The sequence below is a fragment of the Saimiri boliviensis genome, chromosome 4, assembly GCF_048565385.1.
Source record: "Saimiri boliviensis isolate mSaiBol1 chromosome 4, mSaiBol1.pri, whole genome shotgun sequence".
Lineage (NCBI taxonomy): Eukaryota > Metazoa > Chordata > Mammalia > Primates > Cebidae > Saimiri > Saimiri boliviensis.
Window position 1 is genome coordinate 151,367,206 of NC_133452.1, and position 23,850 is coordinate 151,391,055.

General features: G+C 39.8%; 1 protein-coding gene across 1 annotated transcript in view; it reads right to left on the minus strand.

Annotated features, from left to right (window-relative positions):
- TBC1D7 (TBC1 domain family member 7) overlaps window positions 1-22,688 on the minus strand; it is a 46,962-nt gene extending 24,274 nt beyond the window's left edge. The window contains exons 1-7 of the mRNA XM_039462635.2: window positions 22,417-22,688; window positions 20,971-21,090; window positions 19,278-19,358; window positions 15,428-15,615; window positions 11,249-11,386; window positions 2,570-2,715; window positions 1,118-1,247 (exon numbers count right to left, since the gene is read on the minus strand). Coding sequence (XP_039318569.1) covers window positions 1,118-1,247; window positions 2,570-2,715; window positions 11,249-11,386; window positions 15,428-15,615; window positions 19,278-19,358; window positions 20,971-21,082 — 795 coding nt within the window. The 5' untranslated portion in view covers window positions 21,083-21,090; window positions 22,417-22,688. The remainder of the gene's footprint in view (window positions 1-1,117; window positions 1,248-2,569; window positions 2,716-11,248; window positions 11,387-15,427; window positions 15,616-19,277; window positions 19,359-20,970; window positions 21,091-22,416) is intronic.
- Window positions 22,689-23,850: the final 1,162 nt, after the last annotated feature.

Here is a 23,850-nt window from a genome sequence, read left to right on the forward strand (position 1 = left end):
CCTTTGAGCAGGTTACTAAGCTACCTGGGTTTCAGATCCCATCTCTAAGACGGGGGACATGATAGCCTGCCTTTGCAGAGCTGTTAACAGTATGACATCAGACAACCCATCGAAAATACTTAGCACAGGCCTGGCACCATTAGCCACTTAAGGTTATAATGATGATGATTCATTTATTCAAGACATATTTACTGAGTACTTTATTATTATTTACCAGGCCATTGTTCAAATGTTAATACTATTTTTAAAATGAATAGATTTAGGATTCTGTGAAAATCATTCAGACATAAGCCCCTTTAATCCTACTTCCTGCCTGGTAAAGGTATTCCAAGATACATAGGGAGGGAAAAGTTAATTTCATTACCATTGCCTTTTTCAGCAACATACTAAGTGGCCGAGGGGTAATACGATATATTAATAAACCCAACTGGGATTACACTAGAAACAGTAACAGAAAAAATGGCTTACAAAATCCTTTGAAATACAGAATCCCTTCTGAACTGACAAAAATTACTTATTATAAAATGACAAATCTCATCTATTCCTTTTCCTGACATGCCTGCTGATAGTCATGTGGAGGATGAGATTCGGGTTCTAAACGGACATATTCACGAGATGATCTCAGATCATCATCTCCCAAAGACAGGATGCAAACTAATCCTCAGGCCAACTTTAAGCCAAACTTTTTCAAAGGAAAAATGTTTCTTATAATGTAAAAATATACTGTATTATTTTTCTGAAATAATCTAATATAACAGGAAAATCTGACTTGCTAAGGTGACTTCATTTTTAGATTCAAAATCAAATCTAATTATTTCTCTTAAAAAATTTCTCTAAAATAATCATTATAATTACCCTCTGAAATATTCTAAGGTATTATTTCTCTGAAATAATCTCATGTAACAGGAAAATCTGACTTGCTAAGGTGACTTCATTTCTAGATTCAAAATCAAATCTAATTATTTCTCTTAAAAAATTTCTCTAAAATAATCATTATAATTACCCTCTGAAATATTCTAAGGTATTATTTTTCTGAAATAATCTCATGTAACAGGAAAATCTGACTTGCTAAGGTGACTTCATTTCTAGATTCAAAATCAAATCAGAGCACACTTACATTTTCCAGAAACTTTGTTATCTTCTCTGTACTGTTCAGTGCCATAACTTTTATTTTAAAGGTTAATAAAATTTCAACAGCTACAAAAACTAGGATCTTACAGGATCCACTCACAACTTTATCCCAAACCCTATAAAAGTAAGGAGACAGACTCAAATTACAAAATAAAATCAAATTGCTCCAATTTTATGTAACATCTCCAAAGAAGAACTTTTGTGAAATAATCATCAAAACAACAATAAAAGAGAGAAGCCACTTGAAATCTATTCTAGATACAATCAGCACTAGAAGGAAAAAGCAAAGTTCACTAAAAATTGCTGCTCTCCACTAGGTATCTACCAAAATCACATTCCCTCATGTTGGGAATCTGACGTTTTTGAGGAAGAAAAAGAAAATCCTAAACTAATGTTTGTATTCTGCTAATATTCCATAATGCTAATATAATCATAGTATACTAAGGGACAACAAAAGATGTATATGAAATGAGATAAATTCTATTTCCTTGCCAGAGATTCTGGGGACAGACTCCTTAAACTTCTCTAAGGGCTTAGGAGCCACTTACTGATCTAAAACCACTCTAAGATAATTCTGATCATTCCTATAACTCCTAAAAGTTGGTATTCTACTTTATACACTTAGTCACATATTATCTTATAATGTTCTCTGTGTACTGCCTTTCTCCTCTACTACATCACAGAGTCTCCATGGGTGGCACCTGGACTCAGAAATAACTCGTAACACTTGTCTGAAACTGACTGGAAGAACTTAGTTTAAATCTCAAATCTTTGAACTGCCTTCAGCTTTTTTTCTTCTGAGACGGAGTCTTGCTCTGTCGCCCAGGCTGGAGTGCAGTGGCACAATCTTGGCTCAAAACAACCTCCACCTCATGGGTTCAAACAATTCTCTGCCTCAGCCTCCCAAGTAGCTGGGATTACAGGCACCTGCCACCACACCCGGCTAACTTTTGTATTTTTAGTAGAGACGGGGTTTCTCCATCTTGGCCAGGCTGGTCTGGAACTCCTGACCTCATGATCCACCCGTACCTTGGCCTCCCAAAGTGCTGGAATTCCAGGTGTGAGCCACTGTGCCCAGCCCAATTGCCTTCAGCTTCTTTAAAGCTATCATGATGAAACTAAGAAATAATAAGATTTCCGCTAGATGAGGATTTGTCACATTTCTGGAAAAGAGGAGCTGATGCTTATACAAACTCCAGGAGACCGCTAAAGGTGTGACTACTTCACAACATCTAACACAATGAGGGCCCTCAATTTTTCTAATTGTATATTCAAGAATAAGCAGAATCATGTGCTGTTATGGTAGCTGCTGAAGGATGGGGCTTCAAATTATTGTATTGTTCTAAAGCAAATTTATACTCTGATGGCTGACCACATGGAAAGCTAGAACTCTGCTCTAACTCTAAGCCTTCAATATGTCTTCAAAAGAAATACTTGCCTCTGTAAACTGGATTCTGGCAAACATCCTGCAAAGCACCTCTTGAACCAGAGATCATAAGGAAGTTTGGACACCGCAGAACACATCTTCAGATGAGTCAGCAGTCTGCTATCTTCCAGATTCAAGTATTGTTCTAAAGCTTTTGGCTGAAAATTAAGAAGAGATTATTCATTTCCTGTGTCACAACATCATCTGATATTACAGTCTCTGATGCAAAAAAAGTTACATGCTGAATGCAAGGAAGTATTAGAAAACAAAACTTCAGAATTACCCAAGTCACTTGTGACACAGCAATTTCCTAGGTCAGCACTAACTCAAGTAACAAACCATCCAGGACTGAGGGGTTTCCCAGGACACAGGGCCTTTTCAGTATTAAAACTGGGGCAGTCCCAGGCCAAACGGAATGGTCACTAATACTAACCTCACTAGCCAGATTCAACAGCGTAAGGCAAAAGTCCAAAGCAAAATTCAACTGTTCTGAGGAGCTAAAGAAGGCACATTATATTACTGGCTGGTCTAGAGTAGACGATTATATAGTAAGGAAAAGGGGGGCTAAGAGGAAGGGTAAAACCAAAGAAACCAGAGTGGGATTAGAGTGGGGACAGGGCATTAGGAAGAATGAGACAAAAAGAGATGGTGATGAGAAGGGGCTGACCAGTCACTGACCATATATCCACTGCCCTGGGTTGAGCACTACTGTGCACCAGTACCAAGGAGGCTCACACAACAGGGATGTCCAGAGGATGAACTCTGCACCCAATACAAATATGCATGAGAATTTCTTAGAACTCAAGGGATAACAACTCAGAGGGAACAAAGCACCTGGATTCTACTTGGTAGCTGATGCTTATATAAACTTCTGGAGACCTCTTATGAGGTCAGGTGACAGCCAACTCTGGAAGACTGGAGAGCTAATAAAGCCAGCTCCCCAAATCTGGCCAAATTCCCCTTGCATCGGCTGCTGTATTTAGGGTCCACTGGCTGAGAACAGGTTCTAAGACTCAAAACCTTAAGTCCACACTCACTATCTGCAGAAGTACAACCAGAGCCCACATTACTTAAGCAAATGTAAATGTTTATTTTAACTCAATATCTATAGCTCTCTGCTTCTGTCAAAGAGGAAATTCATCACCTTTACAATGTCCACTATAGTCAGAGACTGTGGTACATACAATGAATAAAGTGAAAGGTAAGAGAAAGTCCCTGCCTTCAAGGAGCTTACAGCTTGAGACATACAAGTAAAGAGGTAACTACAATACACTGTATTGCTGTGATGCTATGACGGGAATAAGCGCAAGATCTTCCAGGAGAAAATCCTAACCTGGGCTGTAGGAGGCAGAAGCAGTTTCTTAGGAGCGGTGACATTTGAGCTGACCTCTGAAGAATGGACAAGAGTCAGCCAGGCAAAGAGGGGCCCACATAATAATATCTAGTCCAGTTTCCCCCTCTCTTTTTCAGGATATCTCTAACTTTTTCCTGTTTATCCAACTCTCTAAACTACTCAACAGTTTCTAGAGCTTCTCAAGAACACTTCAGACTATTTCCCAAACAAGGAATTTTGGTTGGTTTTGCAAAGGGGATATTTGCACTTTTTTCACAGTGACATGGCTGAAAACACACACACAGTTATACATTATGTCTCACAGTAAGGAAATTTCATCCAGAAGTCAGTACAAATAATTAACAAGATGGAGATGAGTGAACATTTTAAACTATGTGTTGTCTTTTTCCTTTATCAAACAATAAGCTCACGAAGGGAGGGGACTGTATCTGTTTTGCTCACTGCTGGTTCTTCGGTACCTAGAACACCACTTGGCATGGTAAGCACTCAATATATAACTATTGAGCAAATCAATACTGTGAATTAATATAAAGTTTTGAATACAGCCATCAATATCTTAATATCACTTGATGTACATCTTTTTGCCACCAATATCTTATTAATTTTTTAAACATTTTTCCTGGTTTATTCTAGCCTATTATAAGAAATCTTGAAACTATAGTAAAGAATAAAGAGGAGCTAAACATCAAGTATCATCATACTCCCAAAGACAACTACTGGTAATACCTAGGTTATAGAGCATATATCCTGCATATATACAGACACACTTTTCTGTCTTTTACTAGCTGAATTCATACCGAACACACGCTTTAGTATTTTGCTGTTGCACTCAACAAATTGTGGATATTTTCCCAGGTTAATGAATAATCTTAAAGGGTTAATATCCATACCTAAACAGAGCTTTTTAAAATGAAAAAGAAAAAAAGCCAAGAATTCTATAGGAAAATGCACATACCTCTTACCCATATAAAAACATGTTCAACCTTGCTTACAACAAAATTAATGCAGCCTAAAATTACACTGAAGTATCATTTCCTACCTATCAGAATGGCCAAAATTCAAGACTAATGACATACCATGTCAGCAAGGCTGTAGGGAAACAGTCTATTGCTTGTGAGGATGCAAAAGAATATGAGCTCTATTAAGGGGAATTTGGCAATATTTAGCAAAGTAATATATGCATTTACCCTTTGATCCAGTCAATCTATTTTAGGGAATCCAACTCAAATATACTGGCAAACATATGAAAAGCTGCATGTATAAGTCTATCTGTAACACTGCATATAATAGCAAAAGACTAGAAACATCCCAAATAGCCAAAAATAAAATCCAGGTTGAATAAACTATATTCACAATAGAACAGTATGAATATGCTAACCTGAGAATACTGTGTAGGCTGGGCATGGTGGCTCATGCCTGTAATTCCAGCACCTTGGGAGGCTGAGGTGGGTGGATCACTTGAGGTCAGTAGTTCGAGACCAGCCTGGCCAACATGGTGAAACCCCATCTCTACTAAAAATAAAAAACTTAGCTGGGCGTGGTGGCGCATGCTGGTAATCCCAGCTACTGGGGAGGCTGAGGCAAGAGAATCACTTGAACCTGGGAGGCAGAGGTTGCAATGAGCCAAGATTGCACCACTACACTTCAGCATGGGAGACAGAGCAAGACTCTATCTCAAAAAAAAAAAAAAAAAAAAAAAAAAAATACACAGTACAGTAGTATAAACCCATGACAGGGAATAAAGAATATCTCTGTATACTAATACGGCATGATCTCCAGCATACAGCAGGTAAAAAGAGCAAGATGGGAAAAATGTGTACCATATGCTACTGCTTCATCTACGAAAGATGGTGAATTCAAATATATATATGTATATATATATTTGTATCTTTTTAATGGAGAGATTTATATTGTCTGACATTTTTCATACTTAGCAAATGATAGATACTACAGATGTGACTTATTATTACCATAATTATGTTTTACTCCTAAACATTTATTTTCAATATTTCCATTACCCTAAATTCTTACTTTATGAAGACAACAAACCATACATCATCAACAGAAGGCAAAATGTGACAAAAATAGGTACTTAATCACTCTGAGAAGAATAGATATTAAACTTAGGAAGAAGCTGCTAATAGTGCCTATAAAAAAACCTCTTTAGCATAGCTTTAAAAAAAACCACGTAGCAATAAAACAAAGCTCACTTACTTGAGTGATTAACACGATTAAGTTTGAGATGGTTTAAGAGAAACCTTCCATGCTACACAATTAAAGTTGGCCTCTATTCTCCTTGACAATGAGTGACCTTGTCAAAAAGCAGAATTTTGAAAAGCTTGTAAGGAGAGAGGCTATGATACAATCCTAGGAATCAGAACACTATGGCAGAATAAAAACATCACCACTCAAGAGTATAGTTATCTTCTTCTGAAGCCTATCATTGTCCATCACACACACATTTCCATAGAACTAAGCAGTAACCTAAACTTTGTGTTATAAGATAGACTAAACATGGTTTCACTAGAGAGAAAAGTTAAGCAAATCACTTGATGCCTAAATCAAACAGCAACACAAAGGAAATTTAGGTTCTTTTTACATTCTGTGAATGTTTTCTACAACGTTTTTGAAAACTTTTTAAAATAACTATTTAAAACTACATGCTAGGAACCATAATGAATACACTAAAAGAAGCACCATTTTTAAAGATGAGGAAACTAAGATTTAAGGGACATTAAGTAATCCTGCTGATTCTAAAATTCATTTCTGAAAAGAAATAGGCAAATTCAAGAATAGCCAAGGCACTTTTGAAAAAGAGCAACTTTCCTTCTCAGCTATCAAAATACACCAGAAAGTTGTATTAAACAAATCATGTGATATTGGCCCAGGAATAGACAAATAGCTCAATGGAATAAAAAGGAGCCCAGAAAGAGATATAAATATAAATAAATACACACACACGGAAATCCAGTATATGATAAAGGCAGCATTTCAAATCTGCGAAAAAAGGATGAACTAACAAATACATAGTGTAAGTAGTAGTTCTACTGCTTACTAACTGTGACCTTGGTCTTACTTAACTTCCCTGTGCTTCAGTTCCCTCATCTGTAAAAACAAAGACAATATTCTTGAATGAAGTAGCTCACTAACAATATAAATTTAGCATTGCCTGACATGAAGTACTTTCTCCGTAACACACAAACCAGAGGGGGAAGAGGAAGAGGAGGAAGAGTGATGTATTGATAGAAATGGTGGTGTTGCCGCAGTTAAGTGTGAGAGTGAAATCCAGTGTGTATCTGATGCCAGTCAGAAAGATAAATCCCTGACAAAGAGCTCCATTTAAAATGTTGAAGCATTTTAAAAAGTTAGGTGAAAAGAGGCCAAGGCACAGTGGCTCACGTCTGTGTTCCCAGCATTTTGGGAGGCTGAGGCAGGCGGATCACCTGAGGTCAGGAGTTCAAGACCAATCTGGCCAACATGGCAAAATCCCGTCTCTACTAAAAATACAAAAATTAGCCAGGCATGGTGCCACACCCATGCCTGCAGTCCCAGCTAACTCGAGAGGCTAATACAGAAAAATCCCTTGAACCCAGGAGGCAGAGGTTACAGTGAGCTGAGATCGCACCACTGCACTCCAGCCTGGGTAACAGAGCAAAACCTCAGGAAAAAAAAAAAAAGAAGAAAACAAAATATATATTTTTCAATCTTGGGGTTAGAAAGGGCTAATTAATCAGTAAGATGCAAAAAAAAAAAAAAAAAAGAAAGAAAAAAGAAAAATGCTGAGCTGACAAATCTCATATCAAAACCTAAAATTTTGTACAACAAAGTATTTTCAACATAAGAGATAAGGATAAAGATCTAGGGTACAGTTGGCCCTCGTATCCATGGACTCCACCAACCATAGACCAAAAATATTTGGGAAATAAAAAATGGATAATTGTGTCTATACGAACATACACAGATTGTTCTGGACATTATTCCCTAAATAATACAGTATAACAACTATTTACATATTATTTATATTGTATTATGTATTATAAGTAATCTAGATTTAAAGTATACAGGAAGAGATGTGTGGGTTATATGCAAATACTATGCCATTTTATATAAGGGTCTTGAACACCCATGAACTTTAGTATCTCAAGGAATCCTGGAACAAAACCCCTACAGATCCAAGAGTGGCTATATATTAATAACTCTTACAAAGAAAAAACTCAACAAAAGAGTAGCAATATGCAAACACGCTCAGCTTCACTAGAAACTGAGGATATGTAAATTAAAATGAGATACAATTTCACTAACAGATGGATAAAAATTTAAGGCACTAATACTATCAAGTATTGGCAATGGGGTGGAAAATGGGAAATCTCATAATGTTTGGTGGGAGCATGAACTGATATGGCCTTTGGTTGAGCAGCCAGGCAGTTTAAATTGTAAATATGTCAAAAATAAAAGAATAGATTTTAAATATGTCTCCCCTCTGCTTGAGCATTTGCTCGTAGGTACCAAGCCTAGAAAGATACACATACACACAAGGCACCCGTATTCAGGCATGCTTACTCTCAGTATGGATCTCTTATGCTTAAATATGGCAAATTCGTAACAGGAAACGCTAGGAGCAAATATTTTTTAAAAGGTGGTTCTAAATGAGTGGCTTTCAACCCTTAGGTACATTTCAGAATTGCCTGGAGCTTTTAAAAAATTAGAATTCCAGGGCCCTACCTTCAGAGAGTCACATTTCACTTGTCTAGGTAGAGGAAAGGTGATGGCAATTTTAAAAAGCTCCCAGGTGGTACCAATAAGAAGTCAGGACTGAAAACTAGTGATTTATCTATACTGACTTGGAAAGTTCTCCAAAGCAATAAGTTAAAAACAAAAATAGAACCATAGGACCATTTGTGCAGTATGATACTATTTAATGTGTCTTTTAAAAATCATATTATATATACATGCACGTAAGTGTCTTGAATCATATACACTAAGCTGATGACAATGTTTACTTCTTAAAAGAGAAAGTGAAGAATTTTGGGGGTGAGGGTGGTTAGTCCAGATCTAGGGAAACATGGACTCATCTGAATTGCTTGATTTCTTTAGAGAATGCATTCATTGCTTATGTTACCAAAACTAAAGGATGAATTTTTAAAGAAAAGCATAAGCTAACAAAATACTACTGACTTACTCAAATATTAAGCAAAGCTAATTCAAATCATGACATGGTATAACTGAGACCTCTTAATTTAATTAGGCAACTGACATATTTACTTAAGCTTCATTTCTATGTTTAAACAACAAAGTGGATCAAATTCCAAAATCCTAAAAATCGAATTTTACTTGCTTGAAATATATAACAACTGCTCTTGTAAGTGTTCTCAGAAACTGAAGGGTCTTGCACATTGTCTTATTAGTAATTTACTACAGTGATCCTCAATGCCCATCCCACCATCATCACTGCCCCGTATCTGATCCTGCACCCAGTACCACGGTCACCACTTTCAGTAGAATTTTACAAAGAAACAACCCAGTGATTTAAGAAAAAAAGATTTATTTTTATAAATGAGATAAGGGGAAAAAACTAGAAAAAAAGAAAATGGCAAAGGAAGACTAGCTTGTGTGATAAGCAAGGACCACCTACTTCTCTGCTTTCCCAAGCCACTGTATGACAGAAACAGCTCGCTGCCTGCCACACTCCCATGTGCCCCTCCTATGTCACTCACAGAGCCCCTGTTTTAGCAGGAGATCACAATGCACTAGGCTTTTAAAAATATACATATATATATACATTTCCCAGCCTCTACTGCAGGCAGGGCAGCCAAGTGACACGGTCCTGGTCACTAATGTATAGTTGACAGTTGAGCAACATGGGTTTGAATTGTAAAGGTCCCCTTAAACACAGATTTTCTTCCACCTCTGCCAACTCCTGAGATAGCAAGACCACCCTTCTCTCCCTCCTGCTCAGCCTATTCCATGTGAAGACAATGAGAATGAAGACTTTCTCATGATCCACTTCCACTTAATGAATAGAAAATATATTTTATTTTCCTTATCATTTTCTTTTCTCTAGCTTACTTTATTACAGGAATATAGTGAATACACATATAATAAAATATGTGGCCGGGTGTTGTGGCTCACGCCTGTGATCCCAGCAGTTTGGGAGGCCAAGGTGGGTGGATCACTTGAGGTCAGGAGTTCGAGACCAGCCTGGCCAACATTTGTAATAAAACCCTGTCTCTACTACAAAAAAAAAAAACACAAAAATTAGCCAAGTGTGGTGGCAGGCACCTGTAATTCCAGCTACTTGGGAGGCTAAGGCAGGAGAATCACTTGAACCCAGGAGGCAGACATTGCAGTGAGCCAAGATTGTGCCACTGCACTCCAGCCTGGGTGACAGCATAAGACTCCATCTCAAAAAAACAAAAACAGAAACAAAATATGCGTACAAAATATGTTATCAGTAAGGCTTCCAGTCAACAATAGTTTATTGATAGGGTTTGGGGGAGTCAAAAGTTATATGCAGAGTATCAACTACACTGGGTTTGGGTCAGTTCTCCTAACCCTACACTGCTCAGAGATCAACTGTATATGCAGAGGGATAGCCTAATGGGCCACAGACTTGGATGGCTTGTCCCTCTTACTCCTTTGCTTTTACCCTTGCCTTCCCTTTCCTCCTGCCCAGAACACAGATGTCATGGCCGCTGGTCCAAGAGGCACCTTGTGAGCACAAGTGGAAAGATCATGCCTGCAAAGGCTGGAGCCAAACGGCAGGAGTCTGCAGCCCTGTCCATAACATGGTTCTGCAGTACCAGCTCTGCACTGCCTAACTTCTTGGCTTCTGGTATTTGGGCTTCCCATTATACACAGTCAAATGAAAACCTTAACTTATACAGAGGAATTACTCCAGAGCAGTGGATTCTAGATCAGAATAAGGAAAAGAGAGGAATTACTCCAGAGCAGCAGATTCTAGACCAGAATAAGGAAAACAGAGGAATTACTCCAGAGCAGCGGATTCTAGACCAGAATAAGGAATACTATAGAGCAGGACTGGCCATCTATGGCCTGGAGCAGGGCAAATCCAGCCAGGAACATTCTTTTATGCATTGTCTAAGGTTGCTTTTGTGCAACAACAGCAGAGTTGAGTGGTTACAATAGAGACCATCTGGCCCACCAAGCTGGAAATATTTACAGATTATTCAACCTTTTACAGAAAACATTTGCTGAGTCCTACTACAAAGGGTTATCCATAATTATAATGGCACCAGGAGGTAAAATACTCCCTGAAGACTCCCACTACCATTGTTCACTCTTCAATAGCCCCCCCTCCCCCCAAAAAAAGCCCTCACCAGCTGGGGTAAAGAATCCCGGTACTTGGTATTTAATTGGTTCACAAAGCATCGGATGATCCAGTAACAGTCAACACTATCTTCCACCATTTCCTCCATGGCTTTAGCTATGGCAAGAAATGCTTCATCTTCTGGCTCCTGAAAGATGAATAATAAATCTCAAGAGGAAGGCAGTGAAAGAGAGGAATACATATTTCTTCAATAAAAAATGAAACCTTGCTCCCTAAATTTTGAAAAGGCTGCATTAATAAATCAAAGTGGGATCAAAAAGCCCAGAGTCCATCCCTGAAGAGGGGAGCAAGGGGGGAGACAAAGATGAGTAACCACAGGATCACTGCTGCTTATGAATGACCAGGTTTCTGTACAGACTCTCCAGCTTCGAATGTTAAGCCCATCACAGAGTCCACGTAAATCATAAGCAAGTCACTGGCTCTCTCCACCCAAAAATATTCTCAGTACGAGGTGAGAATGTATTTGAAAAGGGTGTAATAAATAGCACCAACAGTAACTGGAGACACTTTTCAGCACGGTAATTTGCAAATATTGAAGAACTCCAAAAAGACTTTTTAAAGCATTTGCTTTCAAAGCATTCATGCATACCTTTAGAATTTTGTTCTAGTTTAAGCAGCAAAAATTTTTAAATGTTCCTAGAATCAGAATTTTAGGAATCAAAAGAATGGCATTTCTCAAGCCTTGTGTCAGAATGTGAAAGTAAACTCTCAGGTAAATTTCAACAGAGAAATCTTAGAAAAACTGGAACCTTATTTGAAAGCCTCTTGTTTTCAAACACCATACCACATATAAAAAGCTTAATATTTTCATCTAGGATTTAACAGCTGAAGAATTTTAAAATTAAAAAGAAACTAAGAAGTATCATAGTTTCCCGTAGAAAGTACTGAGGAGTTAAATCATAAATCTTATTTTAATGTATTATTTCATTCTAAGCCCTTCTTTCAACTTGTTAATATTCTATAAAATGTCAAGAAAAACAGAATTACAATCATTGGAAATAAATTTTCTCTAAGCATCGTATTAATGTGTCAGAAGAGAATGGAAAACAAGCAGAAGAAAAGGGAAAGGAAACCTCCTTTCTTGGACTCCCCTTGCAGTCCTACTCACTGTGCTTGGCACCCCCAAAGGTGGCATGTCACTGACTGATCCTGACTACTGACAGGTCAAGGGAAGAGGACCAAGTCCTTCCTGGCCCTGTGCTGAGCACTGCCGCACACTCTTACTGACAGATTAAAAATGGAGGCAGAGTGGGCACTAAGTGGGTGCTATGGTTCAAATATCTGTCCCCTCCAAAACTTACATTAAAATTGAATCCCCAATGTGGCAGTACTGAGAAGTAGGGCCTTTATGAGGTGACTGGATCATGAGGGCTCTGCCCTCATCTTTGGGTCAATTCATAGATTAATGGGTTATCACAGGAATGGGACTGGTGGCTCCCTAAGGAGAGGAAGAGAGTCCTGGCTGAGCATGTTGGCACATTCAGCCCCCTTGCCATGTGACAACCTGTGCCATCTCAGGGCCCTGCAGAGAGTCCTCATCAGCAAGAAGGATGTCACCAGATATAGCCTCTGCATCCTGGACTTCCCAGCTTCCAGAATTGTAAGAAATAAATTCCTTTTCTTTATAGATTATCCCATTTCAGGTCCTCTGTTATAAGCAACCAAAAACAGACTAATACAATAGGGCTCATGACTGTGGAGATGTGGGGTGGCAGAGCCTAAAACACACACTCACAAGCATGCCTGCCTGAGGCCGCAGCCCAGGAGTCTCAGCTTGGAACACAGACAAGCTGAGGAGCGGTGAAGGGAAACCTATAACCTATCATCTCCATTCCTTGAACTAATAGATTATCTAATTTAATTTGATACGTAATTTAAGAACTTGTGTAGTACTATCAACTTCACTTTGCCAGTAAGTGAAATTTAAAGAAGACTGCTTAAATTATTCCAATTATTTTTTAGGGACCTTCTCTCTCTCGATAAATATAACATAACTGATCTTTGTTGGCTCTAAAGTTTGTCCATGGACACCCCATCATTAACTTCAAAAAAAAAAAAAGATCTGCAATAAAAATAAATTTTGTAAAACAGGAAAGTGTTCCAGCAAATCCATTTGAACAATTCACTGTTTTAGCCAAATAAATAACACTTTAATTTCATACTGATATAAAGAAATAAAGGAGAAGGGAAAACTCTTCCTTAGAGAAGAATGCCAACTAATACATGCAGAAAGAATGAGGGAGTTAGATCACCATTTGGCCACCAGCATAATAAAAACTGGTTCAGGCAAGAATCATTAGTGGATGGCTATTTACAAGTCTCAAAGTACCTCCCCACAGTTACTTATTCATTACAAGGTGGAAAATAGAAACCTTATAGTGGAGAAGCTTCACAGACACCATCTTACCCAAGTGATCAAAGTTAGCGGCAACAGTAATGAGTCCCATACTTCTGTGGTATTCCTGCCAGTAATGCATGACCAGAGTCTAATCATGGGGAAACATCAGACAGACCCAAATTGAGAAATGCGCTCCTGGCCAGTGCTTTTCAAATGTGTCAAGGTCATGAAAGACCAAGACGGAAGAACTGTTCCAGATCAATGACTAAGACATGGAAGCTAAATGTAATGTGTGATCTGGAACTGGATCTTGGATCAGAAGAAGAGCATCAGTGAGATACCAGCAAAATTCCAATGAGGTCTACAGAGTGGCTCCCAGTATTGTGATTCTCTGGTTTTGATCATTACTTTATTAGTAACATTCGAGGACACTGGTGAAGGTATTTGAGAACACTGTACTATTTTTGCAACTATTTTCTATACCCAACATTACTTAAAAATAAAAAGTTAAAAATTTTTTAGAAATCGTCAAATGAGAATACTTTGAACAGAGTTTAATAAGGAATAGGATATTTACATAGCAGTTTTAAAGTGCCTCCCCACAAAGAGAAATAGTAATTACAAAGGGAAATTTCCAGTGGAAAACTCCAGCAGACACCACCCTTGCCAAGTGATCCAAGTTAACACTACCTCTTAAGGGGCAAATCCGCACCATGTTCCTCCTGTAAGAGCCACTGAGAAGGACACAGCATCACCTACATCTGATGTCCCTACAAAAAATGAATAACCTGAATCTAATCAGGAGGAAGTACCAGACAAACCTAAATTGAGGGCTTTCTTCAAAGCTTCTGATTATGCCCTTCAAAAATGTCAAAGACATGAAAGATAAGAAAGGACAGAACTCTCTCAAGTCAAAGGAGACTAAAGCAATACAATAATAACCCAGTGCAACGCCTAGTCCAGGATCCAATCCTCACCCAGAACTTTGACTGTTTCCTTATTTTTGAAGGGCATTATTGGTCAAATTCAAATGGAGTTGGTAGACTAGATGTTAATATTGTATCTGTGTTAACATCTTCGTTTTGAGGACTGTACTACAGTTATCTACAGGGGAAGTGTACACTGAAGGAATCTGAGATGACAGGGAATCCTGTCTGCATCTTATTCTCAAATGATTTGGGAAAAAAATGTGCATACGTATATTTTTTAAATGACAAAGCAAAGCAGATGCACATAATGTTAATAACTGGAGAATCTGGGTAAAGGGTATATTTGAATTCTTGGTAATATTCTTGCAACTTTTCTAGAAGTTTGAAATTACTTCAAAATAAAATGTATTTAAAAAAAAGGAGGAGGAGGAGGTTGGGTCAGAATGCACATGGCCACAAATGCCAGGTAAAAACGTGTCACTTTTATTTTTTTTGAGACACAGTCTCACTCTGTCGTCAGGCTGGAGTGCAGTGGTGCGATCTTGGCTCACTGCAACTTCTGCCTCCCGGGTTCAAGTGATGCTCCTATCTCAGCCTCCCAAGTAGCTGGGACTACAGGTGCAGGCCACCACGCCCAGCTAGTCTTTGTATTTTTAGTAGAGATGGGGTTTCACCATGTTGGCCAGGATGGTCTTGATCTCTTGACCTCCTGATTTAGCCGCCTCGGCCTCCCAAAGTGCTGGGATTACAGGTGTGATCCACCATGCCCGGCTGTCACTTCTATTCTAATAACAATAGGGAGTCACTGAAAGTTTTTAAGGCAAAATATGATGGAATCAAAGGCTGGCAAGATGGGACAGTCTAGAGTTGAGCTCAGTGTCAGGCAAAAGTGACCACTAACCAGTGGAAAAGAGGAACTTCGAGGTAATTTCCCAGATTCCAGCTGATACATGCGGAGATAGACTTCAACCTGAGGTGTGGCATCACTGACAAAGCGAATGACTTTCAGGGCATGAAGGACATCAGAGTACTGCTCCTTACGATACGTCATCACCTTGGCATGGGACTCATGGTGTGGAGGCAGGATTCCTAGAGAGAACAGGAATAAAGAAAAAAGGGCAAAATACTGAGCCATCACTCCAAATCTCTCCTCTATCAAAGAGGATGCTGTGAGAAGCAACCCATCACAATAAGGCTAGAATTCACACAGATATTTAAGTACCATATAGAATCTTTTAGAAATTCTCACTATAAAACAATCTTAAATGTGAAATATTATCAATGTTTGAATGGTGATGCATCATGGACAGGACAGAGAAATCCCTTGAGTAAGTGTGCCACATACACTCAAGATTAGACAATGGTTTAACTTCACGCATAGCAGCTTCAGGCTGCCTTTAGCTCCTAGAGGTCTCACCCTAGTCTTTGTATTTGGCCCCTATATCTCGCACCACCAACAGCTCATTGAATCCTTCTCTTCCCCAATAGTTAAAATTGCTCACTTAGCATCCTATCCTCCAGGCCAAAAAGTCCTTAATCTTCATTGGTGAGGTCACCTTACATGACATTTCTGTGATATATTAAGCTCATTAACCCATTTAAACATGGTGTCATATCTTTTTTACAAACAAAATGGCTCTGAGAAAACCACTAGACAGCCCAGCCATCCTGGATTCTAGCCTCAGATTAAATAACACTAGGTCTCTCAAATGTCTTTGTCTTCCTGGGCACTTGTTTCCCCATCTGTCAAAGGCAGGAAATGGGATAGATAAGCATTTCACCGAATGCTTCTTCACAGAATGCTAGCCCCAAGAGATTAAAATGCCATCATCAAACAGATTGGGGAAATGATGACAATGAATTTTCATGGCTCTAAGTTTTGCCATAAAGAAAAACATTTTAGGCCAGGTGTGGTGGCTCATGCCTATAATCCTAGCACTTTGAGAGGCTGAAGCAGGCAGATCACTTGAGGCCAGGAGTTCAAGACCAGCCTGGGCAACATGGCGAAACCCTGTGGCCCATGCCTGTAGTCCCAGCTACGTGGGAGGCTGAGAGGGGAGAATCACCTGAGCCTGGGAAGTCAAGGCCACAGTGAGTTGTGATCATACCACTGCAGTCCAACCTGGGAAACGGAGTAAGACCATCTCAAAAAAAAAACACAAAACAAAACAAAACAACCATTTTATTAGTCTCATTAAACTTAACGAGGCTCTACAGAAGCACAGACTCTGGAACAAAGTTCCTGTTTTTAAATTCCAGCTCTACAATTAACCGGCTGGGTGGTGACCTTTAGCAATTACTTCATCTCCCTATGTCTTAGCTTCCCCATATGAAAAATGGGAATAATAATACCTAATCTCATACAGTTGTTCAGATGAATAAACAAATCAATATACACAAAACACTTAGAAGCGTACTTGGCAAACACTAAGCTACTGTAAGTGTTAGCCAGTACGTTTGACTATGAATCCCTCTTTGGTGCAAAACACCACCGGTTTAGTATTCTAGAGAACACCCTGGAAAACAAAAACAATAGTAGCTAACATGATACCACATTAATGTTAGAAATAAACTTGCTTAAATATTCTTTTCCCTGAAATAAAAATTATCATAGCTATGAGACTGTGTATCAAGCTTCCAGAAAAGTGTCTCCATCTCGGCTAATACAGGTTAAACAGCTGTAACCGAACCATCATCGTACTGCTAGAGGCAGCAAGTTAACTCTTAGACCTGGTTTCTAAGAGCTGGTCCTAAAAGATCCCCAAGTAATCAAAACTCTGTGCTAAGAAGAGTCAGGCTGTTTCCTACACAGCACAACAGCTCTAAGCCTCCAGGGCCTTTTCCTAAAAAAATAACTATGATTTACATAATAAAGAAAGGGAAGAAGAGTAGAAGTGATGAATAAGCCAGGCAGGCTGTAGCACAACACACAACTGTGTAACTCCCATTAATTCCACCAGAGTTATTAATAGACACATAGCACCTCCCAGCAGAAATGGGCACTGTTGACATTACTACTTAAAATGTACCCCAGAAGGTACTGGAAACAGTAAAATTTAAGGAAAAGTGTTCTAGGAAAAACTAAAATAGTTGTCACCACTTCTCCCATTGTAACTGCACACTGACCTACCAGACATAAAAGTGCACAGAGACAGCCAAGATGCACAACGACAAAGTAGTTACCTAGCACTTTGGGAGGCCGAGGCAGGCAGATCAGGAGGTCAATAGATCAAGACCATCCTGGCCAACATGGTGAAACCCCATCTGTACTAAAAATACAAAAATTAGCTGGGTGTGGTGGTGTGTGCCTGCAGTCCCAGCTACTCTAGTTCCAGCTACTTCCAGTCCCTAACTGGACTTCCCCTGGCAGTTTAAAAACCTAGTTGAGTACTGCTGCTCAGCCAGCCCAAGGACCAGTGAGGCAAGCAGAGAAAGAGAAAGCATTTGTAAGCTTTAGTAGCTACGTTAAAGAGTACCTTTGTGTCTGCTAGACCAGTTAGGAAGTCCAGTTAGGACTGGACCAGGAGGATGTGGGGGCGGGGGCGGGGAGCAGAATTGCTTGGACCCAGAAGGCGGAAGTTGCAGTGAGCCAAGATCGCACCACTGCACTCCAGCCTGATGACAGAGTGAGACTCCATCTCAAAAAAAAAAAAAAAAAAAGTCATTATGCAAGGCTTTCTAGCACCACTTATATTCCCTCACTACCTCCATATTACATAACCAGAGAGGGCTGCAGGTACCTCAAGCCCTGAAGATACATTTTGGAAAAAAAGTGAGGTCTACAACCTATCTTACCTTCAAATGAGTCCCACAAATGTAAGCTCAAATCCTAGCTCTGCCCCTACAGGCTATAATGCCTTAGGCAAGTTATTTAGCCTTGGAGAGTAATTTTCCCCACCTGTAAAATTACAATAGCAATACCGGCCTCACAGGGGAATTCTATTACTATGAATAATCTTTGTAAGCTACTCAGCCTACTGATAGGCACACAGGGATGCCCAATAAGGCACAGTCATAGTTTATATTCCTCAAGGAATTTAGTCCTCATGACTATCTTACAGTTAACAAACTTAAAAATATTTTTCTAAGAAAGACCAGGAGGATGGTAATGGATAGGAATTATATGCTCCAGCAGGCTCAGCAATGATAGGGGAAAGAAAATCTTGGGCTCAGAAGGGATATTGCCAGTTACTCATAGTGCTTAATTCACGTTTTCTTCCACAGAAACTCAGTAAGGTCAGGTTTCCTTCTCATTCAGCCACTCACACCACTGGAATTTAGTCAGTCACACTTCTAGGGAGTAATAAGTCTCCAATTCCTCTCTGACTCATTAGGAAGTTATACTGCTAAAGCTGAGAATCACAAAACCTTACAAATTTAGAGCTAAAACCTAGGAATTATTTAGCTCAAAAGCCTCATGTTACAGATGCAAAAAATGAGTCCCAGAGGGGTCATTTTCCTCCAGGTTCCCCAGCTGATAGCAAAGCCTAAACCAATCCTCCTTTCTCCTAATCTTGTCTCCTATTTTGTGAGACAAGACTATTTCTTGTCTCGGGAACATACACTATTTTCTCTTCTATAGTATCAGTAATAGAAGAGAAAATAGTAAGCAGTAACTGAATCTCCTGGGGAAAATTCAATATTCAGCAAACAGCCTAAACAAATTCTCCTTTCTCTGACTGGTAAGATAGCAAATGATCCCATTATTCACTATTTTTGAACATAAATCTTCCAACTCCTGGGTCTCATACCTAGAAGCACTTTCCATACCAATGCACGGTACATGGACGGGAGAGGGAACCTCTGACTAAAGGTACAAAGTTTTTCAATATCTAGAGGAAGAAGAAAACATAGTTAGAAGCTTTTCATGCTGATCACAGTATGTCAAAGCACATTTCATTTTTTAAAACTGAAAGAGCAGTTAAGACATTTCTTCAGAGGATGTCTACCATATGGTCAGTAAGTTTAGGAGAGGCAATACTAGCCTGATTTCTAGCCCGAGACTTCTACCAACTAAGTTATTTAAAAACAATTAGCAGCTGGGCATGGCGGCTCACACCTATAATCCCAACACTTTGAGAGGCTGAGGCAGGCAAATCACTAAAGGTCAGGAGTTTGGGACGAGCCTGCCCAACATGCTTAAACCCCATCTCTACTAAAAATACAAAAATTAGCCGGGTATGGTGGCACACACCTGTAGTCCCAGCTAGTCAGGAGGCTGAGGCAGAAGGATCGCCTGAACCCAGAAGACAGAGGTTGCAGTGAGCCAACATCATGCCACTGCACTCCAGCCTGGGCAACAGAGTGAGATTCTGTCTGAACAAAATAATAAAAATAAAAACAATTTGCATTTTGCAGCATTGGAGATGCATTTTGCATATATTACTACGTTTTCTTTAACATTATCGGTAGTTATTAATTACAGGGTTTATTTCATTTAATTCACACTACAAGCCTGTCAGGTAGTTATTGTTCTAAAAATGCAGAAACTGAAGCTCAAAGCAGTTAAATGATTTGATCAAACTAACACAGCTAGTAAATGGTACAGGCAGCCTTCAAATCCCTGCATTTTCCAATAACTTACAGTTACTTCCCTGACCCTCAATTCCTCTACTTATCAAAGGAGAATACCAGACACACTAAAGCCAATACTGTACAGTGAAGAACAAAGATAAGGTGAGAAATGTTTCACAAACTTTAAAAGTACTCTATGCAAATAAAGTACTATCTTTAACTATGGTTCAGTTTATTTTACTTTAGTCAACAAAAGATCTTATTAATACTGGCTTAAAATAAACTAAAATGTCAATATACAGTGCAGTCTTAGTATTTCCATAAAAGAAAATCATGGGCCAGGCGTGGTGGCTCATGCCTGTAATCCTAGCACTTTGGGAAGCCAAGGTGGGTAGATCACTTGAGGTCAGGAGTTTGAGAACATCCTGGCCAAAATGGTGAAACCCCGTATCTAATAAAACAAAAATAACAGCCAGGCATGGTGGTGTGTGCCTGTAATCCCAGCTACTTGGGAGGCTGAGGCAGGAGAATCACTTAAACCCAGAACGTGGAGGTTGCAGTAAGCCAAGATTGCGCCACTGCATTCCAACCTGAGTAACAGTCAAAAAAACAAACAAAAAAAACTAAAACCATGACCAGAGTTACTGCAAATTTACCCAGAAGCAAATTTACCAAGGTAATACAAGAAAACATATGGGTTCAATAAAAGAAAAAATATTACTGACTTTCTTGAGAAACATTTCAAAAACTTCTCTCAAATATAAATTTGAAAAATCTGTAACTTTTCTCAAAATACACCATTCTGCTTCACCACGTTACTAAAAAATACAGCAAGTAACCAATGCTTCTGTATGTCTTTTAAGATATTCACTTCAGAACATGTGGAATTGATTGAGAACCAATGAGCTTAATTAAACGTATAATACTCACCCAGACGGTCATCTTTTAGGAGAATTTCTAATGATTTCTTTTCTTCAACTCCACGAAACCCCACTTTCTCATAATATACCGAACGAAAGTTTCTCTGCGAGTCCTCAGTCATATTTCATTCTTGGAGGAGACAGACAAAGATAGAGGGAGACAGAGATTAAGGGGGAAGAGTGAGGTTAGAAACAAAGAGAATAATTTTCAATGATGTTCTCTACCTTTTCAATAAATCTTATGTGCCCTTGCATAGGACTCAATATTAAGTCTTTCCTGTTACTCAGTTCTAGAACCATCTCACCTATGCATCTTGGCCAAAAACTAAGATAAAAGTTAAAAGTTCTGAGCTGCTAAAATAGATAGCACAAGGTCTATGCACTAAGTTTCCCACTATACCTATGAGTGCCTATCACAATAAAACACTCTGTAGCCATTATAAATGGACAAAGAAAAAAATAAGTGAAATGGGAAGCCAGGCAAGATATGTCAAGCAAATTATACTTGAACAATATACACTATGATATCATTTTTTGTTTTTTACAAACATCGTGAATTTTAAAACTCTATTCCAAAATGTTAGCAGTAGTTATCTTTAAGTAGTAGGAGTCTAGATGATTTTAATTTTCTTTCTTTTGCTTAGCTATGTTTTTTTAATGGGCATTTTGTGAAACGAAAAATTAAGTTATATAAAAGGAAAAAGCCACGAGATTCTCCCTTATCTTTTACTTTAAACACAATTCTATCAAACGTTGCTATCAAAATTCAAAACCCACAACAGATAAATAACATTAAATTATAACCAGAAGAGGGTAAAGAATGTAGCCGGTTGACAGTGATCCCAAAGTCAGAGTTGAAGACAGAAAAACGATTTAAAATCTATCACACGAACTCAAAAAACTCGGTGGCCTCAGGTTCCTTCACACTAACCTCCACAATATTGGCGGTAACTCATCCAAAAAAGAAAAAAAAAAAAGACCAAGTTAGATTAGCTTTTCAAAAACAGAAGGGACGTGATGCATTTCCCAAAAAGCACTGCACTGCCTCACCCAAATGCTTCCAGCGTCTGTGCACAAAAGAGTAAATATTTAGGTTTAAAAATCCTGAGACATCCCCAGGGAGCAGGAGGTTTCCTTCCTTACTGAAAAGATATCCTCTGAATCGATTCCGTCACAGGAAACATTAGGATTCGTTTAGAAAACGAAAATTCTAAGGGTCCCTGAGCTTTCCGGAGCAGATGTCTTAAAAAAAAGTCAGAAGCAAAAAACGCGTAATGAGTGTGGGGATTTTTTTTAAAGCATCCAAAACAGTTGCATGACCATACGGTCGGTCCCTGTGTCTAAGGACACCCATTCTTAGATTGCACTACAATGACAAACGCCTCCTCTCGGAGGAAATCTTGCAAATGATATCTCCTGGCCATGAGCGTCCACCTAATGGGAAAAGTAAAAACACCTTGGTCCAAGACCCCAGGTTCCACTGATGGATGCTTCACCTCTAGTAGTGGAAACACACCCGGGTTGAGACTAAGCAGGCCGGGAGAAGCAGAGAACGCTGTGCCCCGTGCGCTGACCGACCGGCGGGCAGGCAAGCACCGTTGGGACCCCGGGCCAGGAGGGGTGGGTCCTGCGGGAAGGAAGGTGGCGGCGGGACACCAGGGACACCTGCGCGCGCCCCGCCGGCCCGAGAGGCAAAACTCAGCCCAGCTGTCGCCGCCGCCGCCGGACGTGACGTCACCTGCACGTCGAGGGGCGGGCGCTGGGCGGGCGCATGCGCAGAGGACGCGTGCAGGAAGCTCCACCCTCACTCCGGAAAGGTCGGGCTTAGTTCCTGAAACCCAACTGGATGAAGGACTAAACTCGCCTCCGAACTAGTGTACCTTTTCCCGCGCTGAGCACCCGGCCCCTTGCTACCCCGCAAAATCTCGTGACCATTTATACCGGCCGTCCAAAGGCGCGTGATTGGGTTGCGTTCCGGTCTCCAGCCCTCGAGGTTCCTGCCTAGGGGAGACCCGAGCCCTTGGGCCGTACCCGGGTTTTGCTTTTGCTGCTTTCCTACCCCCAACCCACCCCCCGGGTTTGTGGAAGTAAATGAAGACCATCCGAACAGGAAGAGCAAAGGCGTCAGCCACTGTCCCTTGTATTTGGGGAAGGGCGCAATGGCAGGCAGAGGAGTGGGGACGCTTTAGGGTGGACGAAAGGGAAGGTTGGGTGTGCGCTTACCGGAGGCTGGAGGCGGCTCCCTGGAAGTGGAACATCCTAGGGATTGGTTAGCGGGCATATTTGCCTTTCTCTGGTTGGTCGTAACTTGGAAGCAAGGACAAAAATTAAGAAAGCTCTCAGTTATTAAGTCCTGGCCGTTTGGGCCCGGTTATTAACAGAAGTTATTGTTCAGCTTCCTAGATTGTTGCTAGAGACGGCAATCTGGCTTCCTGCAAGTCTGATTTAGACCAGGCAGGCTCCCCGGCTTGGTTATTGTAGATAACGGACTGGTTTTCTGGATAGGTTACTGCAGGTTGTGGATTAGAAGTCTTCTTATATTGCGTTGGGCTATTGTGTTTGTATATTCCCCACACTCTCAGGTAAAATACTATAAAATAGGAGAAAAATGAAGTTTAAAAAAAATGCGAAATACCAGCTCCAATTTGTTAGTAGGTCTAGCGGACACAAAGGTACTCTTTAAAGTAGCTACTAAAGCTTACAAATGCTTTCTCTTTCTGTGCTTGCCTCACCGATCCTCGGGCTGGCTGAGCAGCAGTACTCAACTAGGTTTTTAAACCGCCAGGGGAAGTCCAGTTATAGTGCAGACAAATGTGTGGTATAATGGCTAGACAGAACTTAAAAATGAAGAAACGTGTGGTAGTTGAACTCAAACGCTGATGTTCCTCCC